At 41.5% G+C, this 25,164-nt stretch overlaps 2 protein-coding genes across 2 annotated transcripts in view; one reads left to right on the top strand and one right to left on the bottom strand.

Annotated features, from left to right (window-relative positions):
• Window positions 1–2,600: 2,600 nt before the first annotated feature.
• LOC126071398 (proline-rich protein HaeIII subfamily 1-like) lies at window positions 2,601–3,458 on the bottom strand. Its single transcript, XM_049875573.1, has one exon. The coding sequence runs from the start codon at window positions 3,456–3,458 to the stop codon at window positions 2,601–2,603; it is 858 nt and encodes a 285-aa protein (XP_049731530.1).
• HIPK1 (homeodomain interacting protein kinase 1) overlaps window positions 2,787–25,164 on the top strand; it is a 50,793-nt gene continuing 28,415 nt past the window's right edge. Inside the window, exons 1-3 of the mRNA XM_049880020.1 lie at window positions 2,787–2,928; window positions 14,435–15,512; window positions 24,789–24,912. Coding sequence (XP_049735977.1) covers window positions 14,437–15,512; window positions 24,789–24,912 — 1,200 coding nt within the window. The 5' untranslated portion in view covers window positions 2,787–2,928; window positions 14,435–14,436. The remainder of the gene's footprint in view (window positions 2,929–14,434; window positions 15,513–24,788; window positions 24,913–25,164) is intronic.

Raw genomic sequence — 25,164 nt, 5'->3', positions numbered from 1 at the left:
GAGGAACTTAACCATCCTTGAAATCAAAGGATCTTCCTTCTCTCTGAACAAAACTGGAATTCTATTAATAGGGAAGTGATATAGGGAGTGGCTTTTCGGTAAATGTGGCAGAGACTGGCTTTTTTTTTTTTTTTTAAACTAAATCATATCCCTTTTCCCTAAATATTCATTGAATAGGCAATGAAACATGTCTGCCACAATCCCCTACCCAAGCTTTCTCTGTTAAGGATAGCCTAAAGGAGTCTTAAAGTCTTGCAACCCTAGAGGAAGGGATCAATAGAGAAATTGTTCATTCAGGGTTAACATTCACATTCAAGACTAAAAACATCCTAAAAGAAGTAATTGTGGGCCTAGTGTCAGATATTGTTTTCTAATGTATTTTCCCACTAAAAGGAGCCAGGACTTGTCAGAGAATGACTGATTCCACAGCTAGGGCCAGGAGAGTACAAGGTAAGTCTGGAACATCTTATTGTAGCAGAAAGTAAGGAAATGCTGGGGGAAAAAAAAATGAGGACACTAAAAAACATAGGAGCCAGCTTGAAAGGGCTGGGAAATTTTAGCACCAAAATAATTAAGGACAGTAATGAATTACAAAGTATTGAAAAACATAGTAGTCATGTTGTTGTTAGCGGCTGTCAAGTCAATTTTGACTCATGGAGACACCCGTGTGCAGAATGGAACTGCTCCATAGTGTCCTAGGCTATGACCTTTCACAAGCAGATCACCAGGCCTGTCTTCTGAGGTGTGTCTGCGTTGGCTAGTAAGCCAGCCTTTCAGCTAATAGTCAAGCACTTAACCATGTGTGTCGACTGGGGTCTCCCTAGGAGTCCATAAGTCTATATCATTAATAAATAGATAACTAAACAAATAAGGGATAAGGGAGGGTTGGTACAAACAAGAATCGTCCATAGATGCTAAATCTAGGGGAACATGTTAAACGAGGAGCAGAGTATTTGCATGGTCTGAAAACGTCTTCCCGTGATTGCTTTCCACAGGATCTGCTCCACCCCAGTGTTCACTCAGGTTTCTGTTTTTCGTGGATCACCAAGCAGACATGCTCACCCACTATCTGTCAATGCCTTAATGTTTCTAAGGTCAGCCAAACGTGGGGGGACTTTAAGCCATCTCGAAGTCTCTCTTCCTGTTACTCTGGGGGTGACCTTGACTGGAGCACTGTTCCTTCTGACTTTATGTTCTCTAAACGGTAAGAAGGAAGTTTCTATGAAAATAAGCAAACAAAACTGCCCTGTGGGATTGAACACTTTTGCTAACCCTGGTCCTCTAGGGAAATAAATTTCCCTGTTCTCAACAGAATGGAACTGCTCCCATTGTTTTAAGCCAACGGAGAAACCCAGATGACTTCCCTTAAAAGGTAATATAACCACTTTAGTGCACCTTCACAAAAATGTTGGCTTTTTTGTAAGGAGGTTGAAGACGTGGAAGAGTGAGATCTGGGGAATAGAGCTTAATAGCAGAATCCTGCCTTAGCCACATCTGTCCCCTCAAAGAAGATAAGCAAATACTGTGTGGAGCAGTCAGTTTCTAAGGTTCAGATCACTGCTGTTACCTGCATTTGTATAATGGAGAAAATGCACACAGATGATGCTATAAATTCATACCAAAGCCTTTGCCAGTTCTGACTCACGGCAACCCCGTGTTACAGAGCAGAACTGCTCCATAGGGCTTTCTTGGCTGTCATTTTTATGGAAGCAGATCACCAGGCCTTTCTTCCACTGCACCACTGGGTGGGATGCCATCACCAAATTTTAGGTTAGTAGTGGAGTGCCAACAGTTTGCGCCACCCAGTCTACTTAAAAATGCCCCCCACTTTAGGAATCAACATTTTACACAGCAGGAGGTGTATGTGAAGTCCTACAGAATCTCTCGGTTGTGGGAGATGGCAACTGTAAGCTAGTTTTCATGCAGTGTCCATTTTCTCAGAATTTCATGCAGTTTCCTGAATACCCGGCCTTACTATCTACTGGTAGAGGCAAGATAATTCTGTTAACATTCGCTCGCTGCATGTTTTGAGGAGTTGGGTTCAGAACACAGCTATTCTTTCTCATATAATGCAAATATAGGTTCGCAAAGGCAGCAATGGGAGACCCGCTCCCAAGTGTCACGTGGAGGCTTACAGATTCTGTACACAGGTGTCACACTGCTGAAATATCTTTACACGGCAACGAAACATTACAGCCTAAATTGAGGTAGTTCCTCGCCAGCAGGGGGACTTCCCGGGGCGGCACTGCCTCCCCGCGTGCTGCCCAATCTCGGGGGGCGGGGGGGGGAGATGTCACACTAGGTTGTGGTGATATCACACTGGCTGCGATGACATTTTACAGCAGGACACCCTACCGCCACCAAGCACCTTTAAGTCATCGCGGAGGCAGCCGTGCGGAGGGGGCGGGGAACCCGACTCCTCCACTCGATTCACGCTGGCTCCCCACGGAGGCCCACCCACTCCCACGGCTGTCCGCGCTATGCGGGCGTCCTAGTCAGCCGGCTCCTTTGCACTTCCGCCTCAGTAGGTGTCATGGCGCAGGGCGGGTGAATGGTTCCGGCGAGGCAGGGCCGGCCGGATGGGGGCGGCCGCTCGGCGCTCAGCTCGTCGGGTCTGGCGACAACGGCGGCTGCGGAGCGAGGGGCCCGGCGGTGGCCCCGGACGACAGCAGGAGGCCGAGGCGGGAGCGCGCGGGGCCGAGGCGGCGGCGGCGGCGGCGGGAAGGGGCCGGGGTGGGCGGGAGGCTGAGGAGGCTCCCCCCGCGGGACGGGCGCGGAGGCGGCTCCGGGGGGCGGGGGCCGGGGCCGGGGCCGGGGCTGGCTCGCGCGGGGGGTATGATGACCCGGCGGCGGGGCCCCGGATCTCGTCTCCTCCGCCGCCTCCTCACAGCAGCCCCAGCTCGCGGCTGAGAACCAGACACACCGGCGGTGAGTGAGCGGGCGGACGGGCGGGCGAGCGGGCGAGCCAGCGAGGGCCTCTGCCGGGAGCGATCTCCCATCCGCTCCCCGAGGCGGGGCCGGGCTGGCTGCGGGCTCTCCTTGGGCGCCTGGCCTGCGGGGGGCGCCTCCCTTAGCGGGCCCCCGCCCTGGGCCAGGCGCGGTGTCCTGCGGCCCGGCCACTCACAGCCGCAGGAGGGGATCGTATTCTTAAGAAAGTGGGGAAACTCGGGCTTGTTTTCGGGGCAACTCCCCCATCCTCCTGCCACTTCTGTCCTGGGCGTGTTGTTGTCCTTAAATGACAGGGGGCCGCCTTGCGCCTCCTTACCCGGCCGTTTTTTTCCCGGCTGTCGTGGCCGATTGCCGGTGTGGGGCTTGTGTGTGTGTGTTTCACAGCTCTGCTTATCACCATGGTTTTTGGTTAATTTTGCTGTTTGGGACCGGGAAGCGGTGTCTGGAAAGGATGGTAATGGTGGTGGTGGCGGGGTGGGTGTGGGAGCTTTCCTATTCTCTCCGCTCATGTTCTGTAGTCGTTAAGTTTGTAAATTGCAATGACGGTGGAGACTACGTGGGACCAGCCCACCTAATATGCATCTGTGTAAGGCAGATCTAGAGGTTTGGCTCAAAGCGAAACTTTTGTTCCCTTGTCGCCACTTTCAAAGCTTTCATTAAAAAAAAAAAAAAAAATAGTGGAGGTACACCCAAACTCCTTGGTAAAGCCCACACTGTTCACAGGTCTGTGGGGAAGAGGCCCTTTTTGTGCCTAGCAACCAAGACCTGGGTGGGGCTCGGTCTCCTGGAGCGCTGGTTTAACCTCCAGTTTGTTGTGGTGACAAACCCGAAAGCAATGGCTTGTGTTTATGCTGGGCGCGCTCTCTTTCCTGTTTAGGTGGGGTGAGGTGGGGGTGAGGGCTAGGGAAGGGAGGGGGGACCCATCCCCAAGCTCCAATGTGTTTTTCTCCATTTTAATCACTGACTCAGTTATAGAGTCATCCTGAGGCAGCCCTAGGTGCTTTCTTGACTATTAGTGTCACTTTGGGAATTCTCAGTAATCACATAAAAATACCCATTTCAACTACAGACTCTACTGCCCCAGCCTTTCCTTTAGCTTATTGGTTTCCTAGTAACTCTGTTGAAAACAGAGATGTGGCTTCCTGCTCCTGATCAAGTGGGGTTAAATTAAGTGGCTGATGCCCTCTGTAAAACCTACAATTTTGCTCTTGTTTGTGTAAAGCTATTTTTGATTCCTGGTAGTTTTTTTTTTTTTTTTTTTAAAGATCCTAGGGAATGCAAATCATTACCAGCTTTTTTTTTTTTTCATGTAAGACTAAAGCTTTCAGTAAAGCATTTAACACCTACTGACGAGTCATTTTACGGAATACTTTTATTGTTCAGATGGTGATTTTGGATCATTATATGTAATTAGCTCAGAGTTCTGTGTTACAATACTGGTGTGATGATAGGATGAACAATGTCGTTAACTTTAAGATTCTGTTCCCAACTTTAAGGAGATTTTGATAAAGTATTTGGTGGAACTGGAGGCAGCCAAGCTAGTAAAACATCTGAGGAGTAAAATAGTGAATGAGATTTTGTAAATATACTTGATCCTGTTGGCCAGTAGGGCTTTTGCTGGTGATATCCTATCTCTGGAAACACTGTAGCTTTATGGGTTTAGAGCAAATTGATCGTTACAGATTTAAAACCAAACCAGAACTTCCTCCTACAAGAAAAAAAGATAATCTCAGAGCATACAGTTTTCTGGAAAATTGAATTCTTTCATTATGTGGTTTTGTTTTTATAAGCACAGCTCAGCAGACAGTGGTGTGTTGGTAGAAATCATTGAGCCAAACCTGCCTGGTGAACTTCTTGTACTTGAAATTTGTGCAGCGTGTTGTTAGACATTGTAAGTGGTCCTTTTGTAATTTGAGGAGATTCTGCAAACATGAGTTTTTTGCTTTTTTGACTTTTTTGTTTTATTGCGGTAAACATATAGGTAACAAAACATTTGCTCTTTCAGCGGTCTTCACATGTACAGCTCAGTGACATTAAATATGCTCATATTGTTCAGCCGTCACCATTAGCTTTTCCTGAATTTCTCCATTACCCAGAAGTTTCTTGATCTGCCTTTTGTTTTCATTTTCGTGACTGTGTAAAGCAATCTACTATATTTTTTCAAGGGTTTTTAAAAACTTACTATTATTAATTCCTCCCCAGTTTCTTCCCTTACAGTTCATGCCCTTCTGAACACAAATTAAGAAGGCTATTTTTCCTTTTAAATATCACTTCAGCAATCAACTGATGGCTTATTGGTTCCTTTTTTCCTTTTTATTCTCAATCTCTCTCTTCGTATTTGAAACCCAACTCCTAAATACTTAATGTATTTTTATAGCACATAAGTTGGCACTTAAAAATTTTACATCCTGTTTTTGTATTTTTTTGTACTTTTTAAAAATGTGCCATATCACCTTAGTAACATTCTAAGCTCTTTGAGGATAACAAAACTTACATTGTATTTCTTTTGGATTTTTTAAGGATATCTGATACAGTGCTTTCCCAGAGTGCTAAATGAAGAAGAATCAGAAGACCTGAATTCTTTGCTAGCATTGCTACTCATTAAAACCATTGCCAGCAAGTCGACCCTATAGGACAGAGTAGAAACGCCCTAAAGAGTTTCCAAGGCTGTAAATCTTTAAGGAAGCAGACTGCCACATCTTTCTTCTGAGGAGCAGCTGGTGGTTTCGAACTGCCGACCTTTCAGGTTAGCAGCCAGTTGCTTAACCCCTGTACCACAAGGGCTCCTCTGCCACTCATTAGTTCTGTGTAAAACTTGCTTGGCCTTTTTGGGTCTCCTTTTTCTCCGCTTGAAATTAAGGGGCTTTAGCAAGAGTCTTTTAAGGTCCTTTTTAGCTGTAGAGTTCCCATACTTTTTTGCCACTATCTTCTGCTCTAAGCAAGTAAATCTCCTGACTCTAAACTATCTTTCATTTTTCCACATCCCAGGTATATTTGCAAAAGTCATCTCATTCTTCTAAAAGAACCTCTTCCTCCTTCCATCTGCCAAACTGTTGTTACCTTAACTTGAGTCTTGTTTTCCTTCGACCTTTGTTGGCCGATCTAAACAGGTTCTTTCTTAGTGTTGTTTATGTTTCATATTGATCTGTGTTTTGTCAGATTAGACCTTTTTGTTTAGCTGGAATCTTCTTGAGGTATAGTTTGTTGTTTTTTTTTTTTTTTTACAATTTATGTTATTTGTGTTGTTGAGACTATACACAGCAAAACATACACTAATTCAAATAGTTTCTACAGGTACCATTCAGTGATACGGATTACATTCTTCCAGTTAGGCAGCCATCCTCCCCTCCTGTTCTGAGGTGTTCCTCCCCATCATCATAAACTCACTGCCCCCTAAGGTTCCTGTGTAATGTTTGGAGTTGCTTTTGTCAGTCTGATCCCATATAGACAGATCTTAAAATAGCATAATTCTCAAGGCGGCAGACGTTCTTTACTAGTTAAGCAAAACTATTGTTTGGTTTTAAGACTTTCAGGGGATATTTTTGATTTAAGGGTTAGAGGTATAGTTTTTCTACACCTTTCTTCACTTTATATACCTTGTAGATTGTCTTGTGCACATACTAAAATAATACCTTTTTATCAAACATAAAGCACCTTTTTTCTCTCTTGCTATGCATTCGTCATTCTAAATAAATCAGAGAGCTATTGAAATTTAGGGAAAAATATCCACTTAAAAGGAAAATACCACTCAGCCAGTTTACCAAAATATTAAAAAATTGTTTTAAAAGGTTGAAAATTACATAGAATTGTAGAGTTACTCCACTAGCAGCTAACACCTATTGTACACCCTATTTTTGCATGCCAGTTGGGGAACTGGCTTGTTTCACGTGGCTCTATATGAAGGAAGTGCTTACAGGAAAGAGGCTGGGAAACTACGATTCAGATGGTATCCTGAGGGTTGTATTTATTTCATCTGTATCACTATACTTAGAATACACACACACACACACATATATACGTATAAACTCAGCCCATTGCTGTCCAGTCAATTCCAACTCATAGCAACCCTATAGCACAGAGTAGATCTGCCCCATAGGGTTTCCAAGCACAGTGCCTGGTGGAGTCAAACTGCTGACCTTTTGATTAGCAGCCATAGCTCTTAACCACTATGCCACTAGGGTCTCCATATATATGTGTATATATTCTCTTGCAGACAAGAGACTAATTTCTGTCTCATTATGTGAGTATTTATCTAATTTAGTCAAAACTGCTCCTGAGGTCCCTTCACCTTTATCTATGGAGAGGTAATGTAATCTCTTTTTGGTCATTCATTCCAGCAAACATTTGACACATACTGTATGCCAGCCACTGTGATAGATGCTGTTAAGGATTGCACAGAACCCTGCCGTCAGGGAATTTGCAGTTTAGAAGAAAAGTCAAGTTTTAAATAAATAATTACAAATAGTCATACTTGGAATAAAATCCAGAGTGGCCTGGAAATCAATAAATGATCTGGCCCTTGCCTTCTTCTTTGGGACCTACTTCTACTACTTTCTCCCTTGCTCCGTTCTTTGGGACCTACTTCTACTACTTTCTCCCTTGCTCCGTTCTGTCAACACTGGTTTCTTATTCAAACAGACCAAGAATGTTGTCTTTGCACTAGCTGTCCTCTTTGACTGGAACGACTCCTTCTTGTCATTCAGATCTCAGCTTAAATGCCATCACTTCAGAATGCCTTCCCTGACCATTAAACCTAAATTGTCTCTCCTCGACCACAGGCTATCTCTTTCACCTCATTATGTTTTGTTTCATCATTACACTTATCTTCAGCTGCTATTTGTGAAATGTGTGCATCTCTCCACGCTGGAATGTAAGCCCATGAGATAAGAGATCTTGTCTATCTTGAATACCACAATATCCCTTCTGTCTAGAACAGTTCTTAGCAGGCACATAGTAGCTGCTTAGTATATATTTGTTAATGAATAAATGAAATACGTGTGGTAAGTGCTGAGAAGTAGTGGAGGATGCTATGGGATCCTTTACCAGGGAACCTAATTTGGCATGACATGGTCCTGGGAAGGCTTCCTGAGAATATTTGTCAGCAGAAAGTTGGCTAATAATAATCTAGTGGAAGGAAAATAGTTTCTCACACATGTAACAGTGTGAAATAAATGTTCCAGGTTGAGGTGAGTATTCCAGGTTGCCGGGTGGTTCTTTCATCTTGTTCCCCCATCCCTTGGGTGTTGTCTCATGGTGGAAGCTGGGTCTCCATGGGTTTCTGCTGATGGAAGGGGAAAGGAAAACAAAAGACTCACTCACATAGCGCTTTCCACTGGAGAAGGAGGACTCGTAAACATGGTCTAGGCATGTGCTTGGCGTGAAGGAGAGAGTTGATTTTGATCCAGACAACCTCTGCCACACTTAAGAAGTGAAGTTTAAAAAGCAGGGATTAGAAGGATAAATAGGAAAAGAGATGGCTAGTGGAAAATGAAGTTCAGAGAGAGAGGGAACATTCTGTGTGAAGGACTTCGGGCAATAGAAAGTAAGGCCTACTCTAGGAACTGAGAGAAATCTAGTACTACTGAGAGCTGCTGAGGGAAGAGTGGAGTGAGGCTATGAAGGTCACCAGCAGATTTTATAAAACCTGGTAATCCAAATTAGAGATTTTAGACTTTAACCTAAGGTTTTAAGGAGGGGACAGATGAGCAGTTTTAAAAGCTTCAGTTGTAAGGTGGAGAATGGATGAGGGAGGGGAAGTTTAGAAGAGGGGTTTGAGAGTATAATTTGGGGGAAACCAGTTAGGCTATTCGAGTTAAGTAGTCCAGGATTGTGCAGTAGGGGTGGAGAAAAATGGGTGGGATAGAGAGACACTTAGGTATCCTAGTGAAAAAGTTGTTTTCCCAAACTTGTCTCGCTTTATGTTTACAGAACACGTCCTCCCATTTACCTGTTTTAATGATATGAATATTGTATATATCAGAGTGTGAGCTGGGAAATATGTCCATCTGTGTATATGTTAGCTGCGGATAAGTGCTAGAAGAAGAGATCAATATGCAGTACTTATTTTAGGTTACTTGAACGACCAATTTGTTAAAAATTGTATCAGAGAGGCAAAGATTAAAGGAAGGTAGCAGGAGTTTATCAGTGGTGTGTCTGGGAAAAGATGGCAGTTAGTAAGGACTAAGGGTGAAAGTGTAAAAACATTGCCTTGGTTGTCACACCCAGCTCTTCCATTCTGGATTATTACTATTTGAGTTCTTTATAAGTAAGATTACCTCTCTTTGGGACCAAGAGTGTGGGATACCAAATAAATGTTAAGTAGAAGGGACCTTGCCAGCAAGTAGGGGAGCTATTAATCGGAATGTCTTTGGAAGCCTTGGATTCTAGCAAGACTCAGTACTATCTATGTAGCAATGAGTACAAGAACCAATAGCCTTTGCCTGTCAGTTCTTGTTTGCGATTAACATAGTGAGCAAATCTGTCATTATGTTTAGATGGTTAACCAAAAAAAAAAAAAAAAACCCAAACCCAGTGCCGTCGAGTTGATTCCAACTCATAATGACCCAATAGGACAGGGTAGAACTGCCTCACAGAGTTTCCATGGAGTGCCTGGCAGATTCGAACTGCCGACCCTTTGGTTAGCAGCTGTAGCACTTAACCACTACGCAACCAGAGTTTCCTTTGGACGGTTAAGTCCTTGGAAAATCTGGTTTGGAAGGAAAGCTCCATTCCCTGATGGAGTCAAGAGGAACAGCATTTTCAGGAAGTCAGAAATAACTTTAATTTATTGAGAGCTGTTCCCATGTGAATTGAAAATAATTTGTAATTTGTTTCGCAGAGCCTGACACATAGTAAGTTTTCCACAGATGTTAATTCTGTGCCATGTTTTGCTCGGACTTCTAAGAGAGTTGCCTGCCCGTTTGCAGAGGCCTAGTTATCATTTTGTGGAACATGGTACCTTTTTCCAGTGTCTAGAAATTGTGTTTTTTTAGCTGAATTCTAGAGTGGTGTATAAGTGAGTCTTGATTTTTCTAGCCAGTTTGGATTCTGTGTTTTCTTCGTACCCTGTGCTAGTTCAGGACAGGAGAAACCTCAGCCACTTGGTAAGAGTCCTGGTGGTCTGGTACTGATTAAGTGCAGCATGCTCTTGCTGTGGGAAAGGCCACTGAGATTGCGGGTGGTTTTTTTCCCTTTGAGTAGACTTCAGTTTGTCTTATGGAGTAAGAATTATATTTATTTATATACTCAAAGCGGTCTGAATAGTTCCCTAGAACTTGTGCTTATTGTAGTTATGGCATTATGAAGATTTGAAACCATTAATATCTCTTGTTTTGTTTATTGGGCAAAATATTGTTGGTAACATTATTCTGTTAAATGTAGTATTTTTAAAGAGGATCTCATAAGCAGACTTAAAAATTTGTTATTACATTTCAGGAATTCTTTTCATTGCTGTTACTTTATGTCCTCATATTTACGGACATAGCTACAAATCGCAAGTTTTGTATTCAAATACTTTTAAGTATATAAAGTTTGTGCTCATGATTTTTATTGGATGAATTGTTAAAATCAGTAGTTCAGCAGATACAATGGAAAACAAATTTTATTTCCTTTCATTGTTTAGCATTTTATCGATACTTTCGCATATATTTTGATAGATAAATTTGTAAAGGAGCTGCTTGGTTTTTTTTTTATTATTATATTTGGTATTGTGTCGGTAATACAGGTAGAACCAGATTTGTAAAGTAGTAACATTGGTGTTAAGTTACACCATTTTCCCTTTAAGGTTCATATGAACTATGAAAACTCTTGCTTAAAATATATCCAAACTGCATTTTAGAAAGTTGAGGATGTATTCTTCGTTCCAGCTGTCTAGTTTAGAACAGATGGTTTTTAGTTGCATTCAGGCACAACGAAATGAACACAATTGCTTTTTGATGTTCTGTAACATCCTTTGTCACGCTTCCTTCCTTTCTAGTTGTGTGTTTATTCTCTTATGACTAGTAAAATTATACTATGTGGACTGGAGTGGAAACTTCTATCATATCTCAAGAACCTCACAGATAAAAGGGAGGGACATTTAAAAAAAAATAAGCATTTGAAAGTACTATAGTTTAATATTAGTGGCAAGGATTTGTAGTTGATATGAGCTTGGTAGGCAGGGATCAGAGCATTCATCCAACAAATACCGAGTGCCTAGATATTGCCAAGGAGCCCTGGTGGCACAGTGGTTAAGCACCGGGCTGCTCACCAACAAGTCGGTGGTTCAGACTTCCCAGCCACTCCTCAGGAAAAGGACCTGGTGATGTACTCTGACAGAGCTTACAGCCTAGGAACCCCGTGGGGCAGTTCTGCTCTGTCACTGGTGTTGCTGTGAGTCGAAATGGACTTGACAGCACCTAACAACAGCTAGGCCGGAGTCCGATGTAGGCTCCAGTGATACAAACAAAAAACAAGGCTGACGTATTTACGAAATTTATTCTGTAGCTGGGAACATAGCATTAAATGAATCATTACAAGTTATAGGGGAAAAACAAGTGCTGTGGGAGTACATTGGGGGGGTGGTGGTGATTGTGGTGTGTGTAGGGAGTGAGGGGCGATTGTTAGGGAAATCTCCCCAGCAGCTATCAGTGTATTAGAGGGCCTGGAGATGACAGAATATGGAGTAACCTTCCAAGAACTGAAAGCAGAGCAGATGGCTGGAGTGGCAGAATTGAGGTGGGAAGATATTGGAAGGCAGTGGCCAAATTTTGGAGAGTTTTTAAAGGCAGACTGAGGATTATGGACTCCATCCAGAAAGCACTGAAAAGCCCTGGGGGAGGGAGGTGGTTAAGAAAGAGTGAGCAAAGCACAGTCATCCAATCTGCATTGTTTAAAAGATCCTTTGAGTGGATTCAGGAGATTAATTTAGAGGCTATTGACAATTTGAACAAGAATGGTGTCAGTGGGGGTAGAGAAAAGTGGCTGATTTGAAATATATTTAGAAAGTAGAACTGAAAAGATTTGTAAATTAGATATAATAAAGGGAGGACTGAGTCAGGATAATAATAAATGTGTGCCAGGCACTAAACACTTTACATGTATTAAATATTTAATCCTCAGAACAACCCCATTAGGTGTAGGTATTGCTGTCCCCGTTTTATAGGTGAGGAGTCCCTGGGTGGCGCCCACTGTTAAGTGCTAGACTGCTAGCCAAAAGGTTGGTGTCTGGAACTGACCCAGAGGCACTTCGGAAGACAGGCCTGGCAGTCTGCTTCTTAAAGGTCACAGTCTTGAAAACCCTACGGAGCAGTTTCTACTCCGACACACATGGGGTCACCACGAGCCCAAATCAACTTGATGGCAACTAACAACATCATAGATGAGGAAATTGAAGCTTGAGGTATTGGGTGTGTGGTGCATCCCATGATTGAGATAGTAAACTGGGGTGAGGTGGAGAGGGGTAGAGGATGATAAGTTCAGTTTCGGACATATTGCATTTGAGGTGTTGGTAAGATATCCGGGTGGCAGTAGCAGGTGAGCATTCGGTATAAGAGTTTGAAGTTTTGAAGTTCCAGAGAAGTCTCTAGAGAAATCTGGATTAGAGATATAGATTTGATAATCTTTTGCAGATGACTAATCCTGGGGCACAGTTACTGAAAAGAGGAAAGGTGTGGAGCGAAAAAATAGGGATTTGGATAGAACCCCAAGATATCCGAGGGTCAGATGGTTGAGAAGGGAGAAAGTAAATTTGAAATGGCTTGTATGCTAGGCCAGATGTTTGGACTTTATTCTCAAAGTAATCAGTTTAGGCTTTGGGTTTATTGGATTTGAGGTGCCTGTGGGACGTTCAGAGACAGAAGCTGAGCTGTTCTTACTCCAATTATCTCGCCAATATTTTTAAAGATAACTTCCCTTGGTGTCTCAGAAGATACTCTATAGGCTTATCATCCTGGTTACTTCTTTCTGGACAGTTTATCAATGGCACTCTTAAAATGCAGTAGCCAGAGCTAAACACTGTGTAACCTGAGCAGAGTGGGTAGCCTTCACTTTGTCTACCACGTTCTGGACACTGTTTCTCATGAATGTAGTTTGAGTCAGTTTATGAGGGGAGGGGAACATTATTACATCATGTTTCTCTTATCAACTGAAAGTGTTTTTTGTACATGCTGCTGCTAAGCCTTACATCTCTTATCATTGTGCTTTGTATTATTCATATTTTGGATCTAAGTATAAAAAAAACCAAACCCATTGCCATTGAATCAGTTCTGACTCATAGTGACCTAAGTATAGGAGCTTTTAGTGTTGTTAAATGTTATCTGTTAGATCCACCTTGTAGCTTCTACTCTATTGTGATCTTTTTTGGACCTGTTACTTAGCATATGAAGTATCCTACCCAACTTTGGTTCACCTGTGAATTTTACAAGCATGCCATCAGTGTCCAAATTTAGATAATTGATTAAGAAGTCAATCAGGCCAGGGATGAAGACAGAGCTCTGGAATGTGCTCTGGAGCCAGAGAGGCAGCCTGGGCTTGAATTCCAGTGCTGCCACATTAATAGCTGTGTGATTTTGGGCAAATTACTTCAACATCTTTTTACCTTAGTTTCTTTATCTGTAAAATGGAAATAGTGGTAATACCTGTTTTCAGAGGGCGGTGATAAGAATTAAAAGAGTAATTCATGTGAAGTGCTTAGACTACTGCTTGTCATGTTGTGATCAATTGTCTAAACTACTATCATTAATTATTATTTTATAGACCATACTAGGGAAACCCTGGTGGCATAGTGGTTAAGTGCTACAGCCGCTAACCAAAGGGTTGGCAGTTCGAATCCGCCAGTCGCTCCTTGGAAACTCTATGGGCCAGTTCTACCCTGTCCTATAAGGTCACTATGAGTCGGAGTCAACTCGACGGCACTGGGTTTGGTTTGGTTGGTTTAGACCATACTAGATGCTCATGCTCTTTAACAATATATCCAATTATTGTTGCGTCTCAAGGAGTGATTAAAAAAACCTATTGCCTTCGAGTTGATTCTGACTCATAGCAACCTTACAGAACAGAGTAGAACTGCCCCATAGGGTTTCCAAGGAATGGCTGATGGATTTGAACTTTTGGTTTGCAGCCGAGCTCTTAAAAGAGTGATTAAGAATGTGCAATTAAACCAAAAAGTTTAGCCTTTTAACAGGAGTATGTTTCGAAAAATGGATATGTAAAATCCAGACCAGATATATATTTATCTGTGGTTTTTCTAAATTAAAAGTTTTTCTTATATACCGATTGGAAACCCTGGTGGCATAGTGGTTAAGTGCTACAGCTGCTAACCAAAAGGTCAGCAGTTCGAATCCGCGCAGCACTCTTTGGAAACTCTTTGGGGCAATTCTACCCTGCCCTATAGGGTTGCTATGAGTAGGACTCGACGATGGCAGTGGGTTTGGTTTTTTTGGTTATTTACTGATTGAGGTGTTGTATAAAATCAAGATGGTCTCATTCTTCCTCTCTCTCAATGTAGGTATGGCATCACAGCTGCAGGTGTTTTCCCCCCCATCAGTGTCGTCCAGTGCCTTCTGCAGTGCGAAGAAACTGAAAATAGAGCCCTCTGGCTGGGATGTGTCAGGACAGGGCAGCAACGACAAATATTATAACCACAGCAAAACCCTCCCAGCCACACAAGGACAAGCCAGCTCCTCTCACCAGGTAGCAAATTTCAACATCCCTGCTTACGACCAGGGCCTCCTTCTCCCAGCTCCTGCCGTGGAGCATATTGTTGTAACAGCCGCGGATAGCTCGGGCAGTGCTGCTACGTCAACCTTCCAAAGCAGCCAGACCCTGACTCACAGGAGCAACGTTTCTTTGCTTGAGCCATATCAAAAATGTGGATTGAAAAGAAAAAGTGAAGAAGTTGACAGCAACGGTAGTGTGCAAATTATAGAAGAACATCCCCCTCTCATGCTGCAAAACAGGACTGTGGTGGGTGCTGCTGCCACGACCACCACTGTGACCACAAAGAGTAGCAGTTCTAGTGGAGAAGGGGATTACCAGCTGGTCCAGCATGAGATCCTTTGTTCTATGACCAACAGCTATGAAGTCTTGGAGTTCCTAGGCCGGGGGACATTTGGACAGGTGGCTAAGTGCTGGAAGCGGAGCACCAAGGAAATTGTGGCTATTAAAATCTTGAAGAACCACCCCTCCTATGCCAGACAAGGACAGATTGAAGTGAGCATCCTTTCCCGCCTAAGCAGTGAAAATGCTGACGAGTATAACTTTGTCCGTTCTTATGAGTGCTTTCAGCATAAGAATCACACCTGCCTTGTGTTTGAGATGCTGGAGCAGAACCTGTATGATTTCCTAAAGCAGAACAAGTTTAGTCCACTGCCACTCAAGTACATCAGGCCAATCTTACAGCAGGTGGCCACAGCCCTGATGAAGCTCAAGAGCCTTGGTCTGATTCATGCTGACCTTAAGCCTGAAAACATAATGCTGGTGGATCCAGTGCGCCAGCCCTACCGAGTGAAGGTCATTGACTTTGGTTCGGCTAGTCATGTTTCCAAAGCTGTGTGCTCAACCTACTTACAGTCACGTTACTACAGGCAAGTGGCAAATAATGAAGAGCGTGTTTTAGACTACAGATCTGTCTTTATAGTTAACACACAATAAATAACAATGGATTTGTTTGTTTACAGATTCCAAGAAAGAAGTAGGACAATATGTTTTAGCTTGTTTCACGTGTGTGGCATTCCCCTACATAACATTCTTATTTTTAAAATTTTATTTAACTGTAGAAAAATTAACTCAGTCTTATTCTGAAGGTTGTTGCTCATTGAATTATACTAGCATCTCTTTCTTTCTTTAGTACCATTATACTATTTCCCATTTTAAATATGTAAAGATGTTTTCTTATTTGTGGTGAATCTAGGTGGATGCTCTTTTTCCCCCAAGCTTATTTCTTGGCAGGTAAAATGTCTTGGGGATAAATCCAGGTTAAACTCTAGCAGCATTTTATTCTTTTACATTTTCTTTCTTGTGTAATAGTAAGACTTGGATTAGATGATTGCTAAGGTCTCTTTCTGTTTTAACATTCTTCAAAATACTTTGAACTTATTTGGCTACACTAGAATGCCCTTGACCCAAGTGTCTTATGCTTTAGTGGTTTATGTTTTTAAATGGATACATCTAACATGGCTGAAGCCCTGGTGGTGTAGTGGTTGAAACAGCTCGGCTGCTAACCAAAAGGTTGGCAGCTCAAATGCACCATCCGCTCCTTGGAAACCCAACGGGACAGATTTACTCTGTCCTATAGGGTCGTTACGAGTCAGAGCCAGCTCAATGGCACCTAACAACAACAACATGGCTGCCTTTTTAATGTATAATAATTATGGGGACAGTACTTAAATGTTGGAATATACAATCTTCTCTGTGCCATAGCCAAGGAACATTACTGAAAGAAGGGAGAAAGCTTTTATTTTTTTTGGCAGGGGGTGCAGAGACAGCTTTTTTTTTTTTCTCAGCACATCCTTATTTGTTTTTATCTATTTTTCTGTGACATTTTTCACTTGAGTGAGGTGGGGTAAAGAAACTCTTAAGAGCCTGTGGTTTCTGGTTTCATGTTGCCCTAGGCAACCTTGGCCAATCTGGAGAATCTCCTCTCCATTTATTTATTCATGACTTAGGAGATAAAGGGTCCGACTACATTTGTTTCTGATATTCTTTCTTTGAGTGACTCTGCCACCCCCACATCCATACACACAAACACATTATGTAGGTGCACTGAAGAGGTCAGCTCTGCACCCCGTTCTGAGTGCTGGGGAGGTAAGAGGCAAATAACAGCTGAGGAATGAGGATTTGATCTGCTTTTTCCTTTCTAGATCTTCACTAGTCCACTGCCTACAGATGTTCTTTAACTGTTTGTCCACCCTGTTAGAAACAAAGTGCATTATCCCTTTGTGGTAACAGAAACCAGAAAACCAAACCTGTTGCCGTTGATTCGATTCCAACTGATAGCAACGATGTAGCACAGGTTAGAACTGCCCCACAGAGTTGCCAAGAAGCAGCTGGTGGATTTGAACTACCGACCTTTTGGTTAGCAGCCAAGCTCCTAACCACTGCACTGTCAGGGCTCCAGCAGTTTTGAAATGAAAAAAGAGAGGACTCAGTAATGGGTTTGGTTTTTGTTTCGGTAGGAGCTAAGAATTATTTCATGAAATCATTTTTGATGGATTTTTCTCTCAAAGAGTAAAGAGGGTTTGAGGGATAAATTGCTCTGGCTGCTTAGCTTTCTATAATGTGTAATTCCTTTGACTAATGCTCACTGTTAGGTTGCTGGTCTTTGTACTTTTTCCTTATCCTTGTAATTTAATTGCAGCTGTCATTTGAATAATTTTGGTTTGGTTTTTATTTTGGTTTGCTTAATCCACTGGTTATTACTCTTCGACAAAAGCTTCTTGTAAATCCATAGTATTTTAGTTATTAACTATAGGTACAATTTCAGTGGAACTAAGTTTACCCCTTAAAAATGGAACTTCATTCTGTGTATATACCCCTTAAGAATAGGAGTTCATTCTGTGTATCAGGGTGTGTTCAGTATCCAGGGCTTGACTACATTTAGGATTTAACATCCGTGTTCTGTTCTGTTGCAGTAATACTTGATAATGAGCCTAAGGCAGATGGAATAGCAGCTCAGGCATTCCTTCTTCATCACTAGTTTAATTCACAGTGGATAAGCTTCTTTCATGTTGCTTTGTTGCCTGATTAGAGTCATTAAGTCCTCACCTTCTTGTCTTTCAGAAAACCTCAGTGAAATCCTTTTGGCTGGGGAAGCATTCTGGCTCCAAAGCTAGCCTTCCTCCTACCCTTTTTATTTTACATTACTTCATTTTGCTGATAACATGACAAAATATTATCAGTCGACATCAATTTTTGCTATCCTACTGTCTTTATTGGCCATGAGCATGGCTAAACAAGTCAGGCAGTGGAAAGAATATACATTATTCCCTGGCCCACCCTAAATGTAGACTGATTCCAGAAAACTTACTGTATTTAGGACTTGAGCTGTAGGGACAAAGATTTGCCCTGCTTATAAGCTCGATGGTTTTCCATTCTGAACAAACTAAAACCAAACCAAACCCATTGTTATCAAGTTGATTCCAAATCATAGTGACCCTATAGGACAGGATAGAACCGCCCCATAGGGTTTCCAAGGCTGTAAACCTTTCAGGAAGCGGACAGCCACATCTTTCTCGCATGGAGTGGCTGGGTGGGTTTGAACTGCCAACCATTTGGTTAGCACCTGGGTGCTTTAACCACTTTGCCACCAAGGTTCCTTCTGAACAGACTGGCTGGCCTTTATTTTGATTTGATATCACTTTATTTGTTATGTATGTGAGAACAAGTTCTAGAGAAGGGAAATATTTTTTCAGTTTATCCTAGACAAACAGTCCAGTTTCATCTGACAGTGAAACCACAGTTGGACCTCAGCCACAGATGCAGGAAGTTGTACTTAGGTGTTGTTGAGTCAGTTCCGACTCACAGCAACCCTATGTATGACAGAATGAAACACTGCCCGGTCCTGCGCCATCCTCACAGTCGTTGTTACGCTTGAGCCCGTTGTTGCAGCCACTGTGTCAATCCATCTTGTTGAGAGTCTTACTCTTTTTCTCTGGCCCTGTACTTTCCCGAGCATGATGTCCTTCTCAAGGAACTAATCCCTCCTGATAACATGTCCAAAGTATGTGAGATATACTCTCACCATTCTTGCTTCGCAGAAACTTTCTGAAGTTCATCTTCTGGCACTATATCAGACAGTGTTCCACTGCTCGTCATAAGGTTTTCACTGGCTAATTCTTTTCAGAAGTAGGCCATCGGGTCCTTCTTCCTCGTCTGTCTTAGTCTGGAAGCTCAGCTGAAACCTGTCTGCCACAGGTGACCCTGCTGGTATTTGAATACCGGTGTCATAGCCTCCAGCATCCCAGCAACACGCAAGCCCCCACGGTATGACAAACTGACAGACGGTGGGGGGGGGGCAGGAAGTTAGACTTTATGTAGTATCTTTGATCTGGTAAATATATTCGATGTCTTTGAAATGGAAAAGAAACAAGAGTACTCATGAAAATGACCAGAGAATGATTTATGGTCTGAAGTGATCCTAACCTCAGCTTGCTCTGGGCCCCAGTGAAATAAAGTTTTGACTTTGGAGAACTTTTTCAGTTTAAAGAAGTTTAAAGTTGGGAAATCAAAAAGAGGTAGGATAAGTGATAAGAGCTTGTTTAGTGTTTATTCTTTAAGGATGGGCTGTATGTTCAAAAAGGAGACTTAGCACGTTCAAATTGCAATTAATGCCATTTTTCTAGTGAAGCAAGGGCTGCCAGTTTTGTTTTCTTTTTTCCCGTGCTTCAACAAGTAATCTTTTTTACTGCCTAGTTGTAAGGCTGTCAGAGCCAGAAAGGGACCTAGACTAATTCTCTAACTCGGTCTTATTACACAGATGAGTACTACGAGAGTTTCAATGTCTAGGGTTTATATTACGGGATTGAGAAATAATGGAGGCCAAGGGGAAAGATGATAAGAGTAATGAAAATATTTCCAAGAACTATAACCTGAATTCAGAGTTTAAAACATTCAGTCGTCAGTCATGAACCTGCTGTAATGATTCCTTACTGTTCAGCATGAGAGAAAGTAACTCCTTGCTTCCTAGGGGGTTAGGTAAGCCTAACATTTCTAGACTCCAGTGACAGTGAAAAGTCCTCAGTGGACTGAGCAGTCTTATTATTATTTACTGCCTTTATTTACTTATTTATGTGATATTTGCCTTTTTTGTGTAGTAGATGTGTAGAATTGCTGTTTTGAGTGAGCTTTTTCTGAAGTCCTTCGCTGCTTTTGCCATCCCCAAAACAGGGTGAGACCAAGTGGAAAAACTGATTCTTTTCCAGCTAATCTTCAGTTTGTTTTTTTGAATGGGGACTGGGAGCTGGAATTAGTACTTTTCTTCATTTCCCTAAAGCTTTAAGCTTTAGAAGCCCAACAATTATTGATATTATTGCTACCTTCTTAAAGAAATAAGTTATTGCCTGGCCTGGTCACTCCCTGTGACCTACCTTTTGGACTTTAAAATGCTTTCCTAGTATGGTGGGAGTGGCAAAATCAACCGGTCGCTCTCCAATTGATGCTTGGGAACATTCTAAGCCCAGTTTTTGTTTTGGCACAAAACCGTTTGCATTCTCCCTGCCAGCTATTTTTGGCACTGTCATGAACTTGGAAATGAATGATTCTGCTCACTGAGAGTAGAAAATTTTGTTCCTTTTCAATTTTAGAGAAGGTTTTATGTTGTTTCTGGGTACTCTTGCACTCTAATTTATTAATGCTCCTACCATACTTAGGCTGTTTTAAAAACATGCCATACTAGTGGCATTTAATTGAACTCTGAAATTCAGCAGTACTGTGTGTGCCCCTAGCCACCTAAAACAGGAATATCACTTTTGAAGATTGTTTCTTTGGCTAGCAAATCCACAGTTTACATAAAATAGTACAAAAACTGATGATGTTAATAGTTCTACTTACGGCTTTAAAATAATGTAAATCTGAACAGGCCTGGGATCTTCTGCTGTTACAAACCTTTATTCTAATGAGCATTCTGGCTGTGCTTTCCAAGGATGAGGAAAGCTTCTAGGTTCTGTGGTGTCCCCCAATTTACCCAGTCCTCTAAGGGCAACTATTCATATTTAATTACTTGGGCAGGATATCCTTATTTAGAGAAATACCTTATACCCCCTCTCCCTCAATCCTTGTCCCCCGCTCCCCAAAAAGGCAGCAGTAAGCACATGTTACTTGATGATAAAGTTTGGGAAACCTAGTAGACATTCCATGAGGAGACACTGCCAGTTAGATGGCTCTTCATTGAGGGACCTACTGTTCCATTTGTTGTTGATGTTAGGTGCCACCAATTCAGTTCCGACCCATAACAACCGTATGTACAACAGAACAAAACACTGCCCGGTCCTGCGCCATCCTCAACGATCTTTGCTATGCTTGAGGCCATTGTTGCAGCCACTGTGTCATTCCATCTTATCCAGGGTCTTCCCCTTTTTTGCTGGCCCTGTACTTTACCAAGCATGATGTGCTTCTCCAAGGACTTGTCCCTCCTGGCAACATGTCTAATGTATTTGAGATGAGGTCTCGCCATCCTTACTTCTAATGAGCATTCTGGCTGTACTTCTTCCAGGACATATTTGTTCATTCTTCTGGCAGTCCATGGTATAGTCAGTATTCTTGGCCAACACCGTAATTCAAAGGCATCAATTCTTCTTCAGTCTTCTTTATTCATTGTCCAGCTTTTGCATGCATATGAGGTGATCGAAACTATCATGGCTTGGGTCAGGAACACCTTAGTCCTCAAAGTGACATCTTTGTTTTTCAACACTTTAAAGAGGTCTTTTGCAGCAGATTTGCCCAGTGCAGTACTTTGATTTCTTAACAGCTGCTTCCGTGGACGTTGATTGTGGATCCAAATAAAATGAAATCCTTGACAACTTCAGCCTTTTCTCCGTTTTATCATGATGTTGCTTTTTGGTCCAGTTGTGAGGATTTTTGTTTCCTTTATGTTGAGGTGTAATCCATACTGAAGGCTGTGGTCTTTGATCTTCATCAGTAAGTGCTTCAAGTCCTTTTCACTTTCAGCAAGCAAGGTTGTGTCATCTGCATAATGCAGGTTGTTAATGAGTCTTCCTCCAATCCTGATGCCCCGTTCTTCATATAGTCCAGCTTCTGGGATTATTTACTTAGCATACAGATTGAATAAGTACGGTGAAAGGATACAACCCAGATACAAACCTTTCTTGATTTTAAACCATGCAATATCCCCTTGTTCTGTTAAACAGCTGCCTCTTGGTCTAAGTATGGGTTCTTCATGAATGCAATTAACTGTTCTGGAATTCTCATTCTTCGCATTGTTATCCATAATTTGTTATGATCCATACAGTCGAATGCCTTTGCATAGTCAGTAAAACACATGTAAATGACTTTTGGTATTTTCTGCTTTCAGCCAGGATCCGTCTGATCTCAGCAGTGATATCACTTGTCCTACCTCCTCTTCTGAATTTGGCTTAAATTTCTGGCAGCTCCCTGTTGATGTACTATTCCCTGGCAATGCACCCGCTTTTGAATGATCTTCAGCAAAATTTTACTTGCATGCGATATTAATGATATTGTTTGATAATTTCCATATTCTCTTGGATCACCTTTCTTTGGAATGGTCACAAATATGGATCTCTTCCAGTCAAGTAGTCAGTTTGTAGTCTTCCAGATTTCTTGGCATAGATGAGTGAGCACTTCCAGTGCTGCATCCATTTGTTGAAACGTCTCACTTGGTATTCTGTCAGTTCCTGGAGCCTTGTTTTTCGCCAATGCCTTCAGTGCATCTTGGACTTCTTCCTTCTATGCCTTTGGTTCTTGATCATGTGCTACCTCCTGAAATGGTTGAATGTCAACCAATTCTTTTTGGTACAGTGACTCTGTATATTCTTTCCATCTTCTTTTTTGCTTCTTCCTGAGCCATTCAGTATTTTGCCCATAGAATCTTTCGACGCTGCAACTGAAGGCTTAAATTTTTTCTTCATTTCTTTCAGCTTGAGAAATGCTAAGTATGTTCTTTTTTGGTTTTCTAACTCCAGGTCTTTGCACATTTTATTGTAATACTTTGTCTTCTTGAGCTGCCCTTTGAAATCTTCTGTTCAGCTCTTTTACTTCATCATTACTTCAATTTGCTTTAGCTGCCCTACATTCAGGAGCAAGTTCCTGTTAAATGAGGGGCCTGCACTAGATGATCTTGGAATTTCCTTACAGATCTAAATTCTATGACCTGTAAGAAGGAAAGGAAATTTTTTAGAGAAGACGATAAAGTGTTAAAGACCTTAGATCCTGGAGCCAGATGTCCTGGACTATGTCTTTTAGTAATTGTGTGACCTTAGGTAAGTTACTTCACCTCTCAATGCCCAGTTTCTTTATCTGTATAATGGATATAATGCTTTATTACATAGAATTGAAAAGACAACATTATTTGTGTACCACTAAGAAAGTTAAGACACTGCCATTGGACTAAATTATACCATCGTTTGTAAGAATCATCTTAATTTCAGAGATGTTAAATTGTGCATTTTAGACTTGATGATACACCATTGTAATGTTGTAAGGATTAAATGACTTGACATTTATAAATAATTTAGAACAGTGTATGGCACATGTGGAAACCCTGGTGGTGTAGTGGTTAAATGCTACGGCTGCTAACTAAGAGGTCGGCAGTTCAAATCTGCCAGGCGCTCCTTGGAAACTCTATGGGGCAGTTCTACTCTGTCCTCTAGGGTTGCTATGAGTCGGAATCAACTCAACGGCTTTGGGTTTTGGTGGGTGGCACATATTAAGAACTGCGTTTAAGTGTCATCTGTAATTGATGTTAGTTTTGCCTGTTACTGTTATCATCCCCTTTTGAACCCATTTGTTTATTAACTTTAGTCACAATTTATAAAATACCCATGTATACCATCATACCAAATAGATTTATATATTTGGGTGTATACTTAAGTTTTACTTACTGAGAGACAGTATGATATACTCCAGAACCAGATTGTCACAGTTCAGATTCTAGCTCTGCCACTTACCAGCTGTGTAATTTGGGAAAAATTATTTAATCTCTTTTCCTCAGTTTCCACCTCTATAAATGGGTAACAATTATACTTTAAATGTGTCATACATATAAAGCTCTTAGTTTATGGTATTACCATAGTCTTTTCTTTGTGGTTGCTTAGGGTTGTATATCTCACTTGGAGCATTAATGGAAATGAATATTTGCAAAATCGTAGAAAGAGTCAAAGTTCTAAAATAATGGTAAATATAACAATAGTTATTATCATATCTAACACTTAAATAGGACTTACTGTGTGCCAGGCCTGTTCTAAAAACCTTAATATATTTATTTACTTAAACTTCACAACAACCCTAAGAGGTAGGTTCTCTTATTGTTTCCATTTTATAGATGAAGAATCTGAGGCATAGAGATACGAAGTAATTTGCCTGTAGCTATAATATAAATAATGAAATTGGGATTCCTATCTTGACAGGCTGGGTCTAGAGTCTGTGCTGTCAAATACCACATCTCTTCAGGGGGCATTTCTTTCACAAAGGAGTATTTATTAACCAAGCCCTTTAATTAATTTTATTTTCACAGTTAAAGAGGTGTTAAGAATTTTATCGGTAGTCTATGACTGTAATTCCAAAGTTCAGAAAGCTCTCAAAACTTAGAAGTGTTTTCCTAAATTTGGTATAAACTCATTTATTGGCAAGACTTGACTTCGACCAATATAAGGCTATTTAAAGTATTTAGCCAACTTATTGTGACTGTATGTGTTTTGTTGCAGAAATATTAATCTGTTTGATTATGGGGTGATGCCCAAATTCCAGAGCCCTGGTGGTGCAGTGGTTAAGCATTTGGCTTCTAACCAAAAGATCAGCGGTTCAAATCTACCAGCTGCTCCTTGGAAACCCTATGGGGCTGTTCTACTCTGACCTTTAGGGCTGTTATGAGTCAAAATTGATTTGATGGCAATGGGCTTAGTTTTTTTTTTTTTTTTTTTGCCCCCAAATCCATTGGGATAATTATACAGTATACGGTTTCTGTACTATATTACCTCTCTGGAATTAAAAATATTCTGAATTCCGAACACATCTGGCCCTGAGAGTTTGGGATGAAATACTGTATACCAGAGATTGTTTTTAGTATCATTAAATAAATGTACCTTTAACTGGTACTAAAACAGGACTTGGTCAACATAGTTAATTTCCCAAAATGTTTATTTTTTATATCATATTTTTATTTTTGCTAGAGCTCCTGAAATTATTCTTGGATTGCCATTTTGTGAAGCTATTGATATGTGGTCTCTGGGCTGTGTGATAGCCGAGCTGTTCCTGGGATGGCCTCTTTATCCTGGTGCTTCAGAATATGACCAGGTAAGAGCATTTGTTTGGATGCAACTAGAAAGCAAGTATTTACTAGTGAAAGAGATTTTAGAGGAAGAGAAGTACTAGTGAAGTTAGGTACCAGAGAAAGAATAGTTCAGTTACAAAGAATTTTTTAAAGAATGATTTAATTTTCTCTACCTGCTTCTTGGTCTGAAGTTATGTTTATAATTCTATAATTTGAAAAATTATTGTATTTTTTTATTATTCCAGATTGGTACTTTTCCAGCTCTGGAGTGATTT

The sequence above is a fragment of the Elephas maximus genome, chromosome 3 (genome assembly GCF_024166365.1).
Source record: "Elephas maximus indicus isolate mEleMax1 chromosome 3, mEleMax1 primary haplotype, whole genome shotgun sequence".
Classification (NCBI taxonomy): domain Eukaryota; kingdom Metazoa; phylum Chordata; class Mammalia; order Proboscidea; family Elephantidae; genus Elephas; species Elephas maximus.
The sequence above is the reverse complement of the archived record's forward strand: the minus strand, read 5'-3'. Positions and strand labels throughout refer to the sequence as shown.

Coding starts and splice junctions, on each gene's coding strand:
- LOC126071398 (XM_049875573.1), bottom strand. CDS start 3,458: ATGAGCGGAGAGAATAGGAAAGCTCCCACACCCACCCCGCCACCACCA.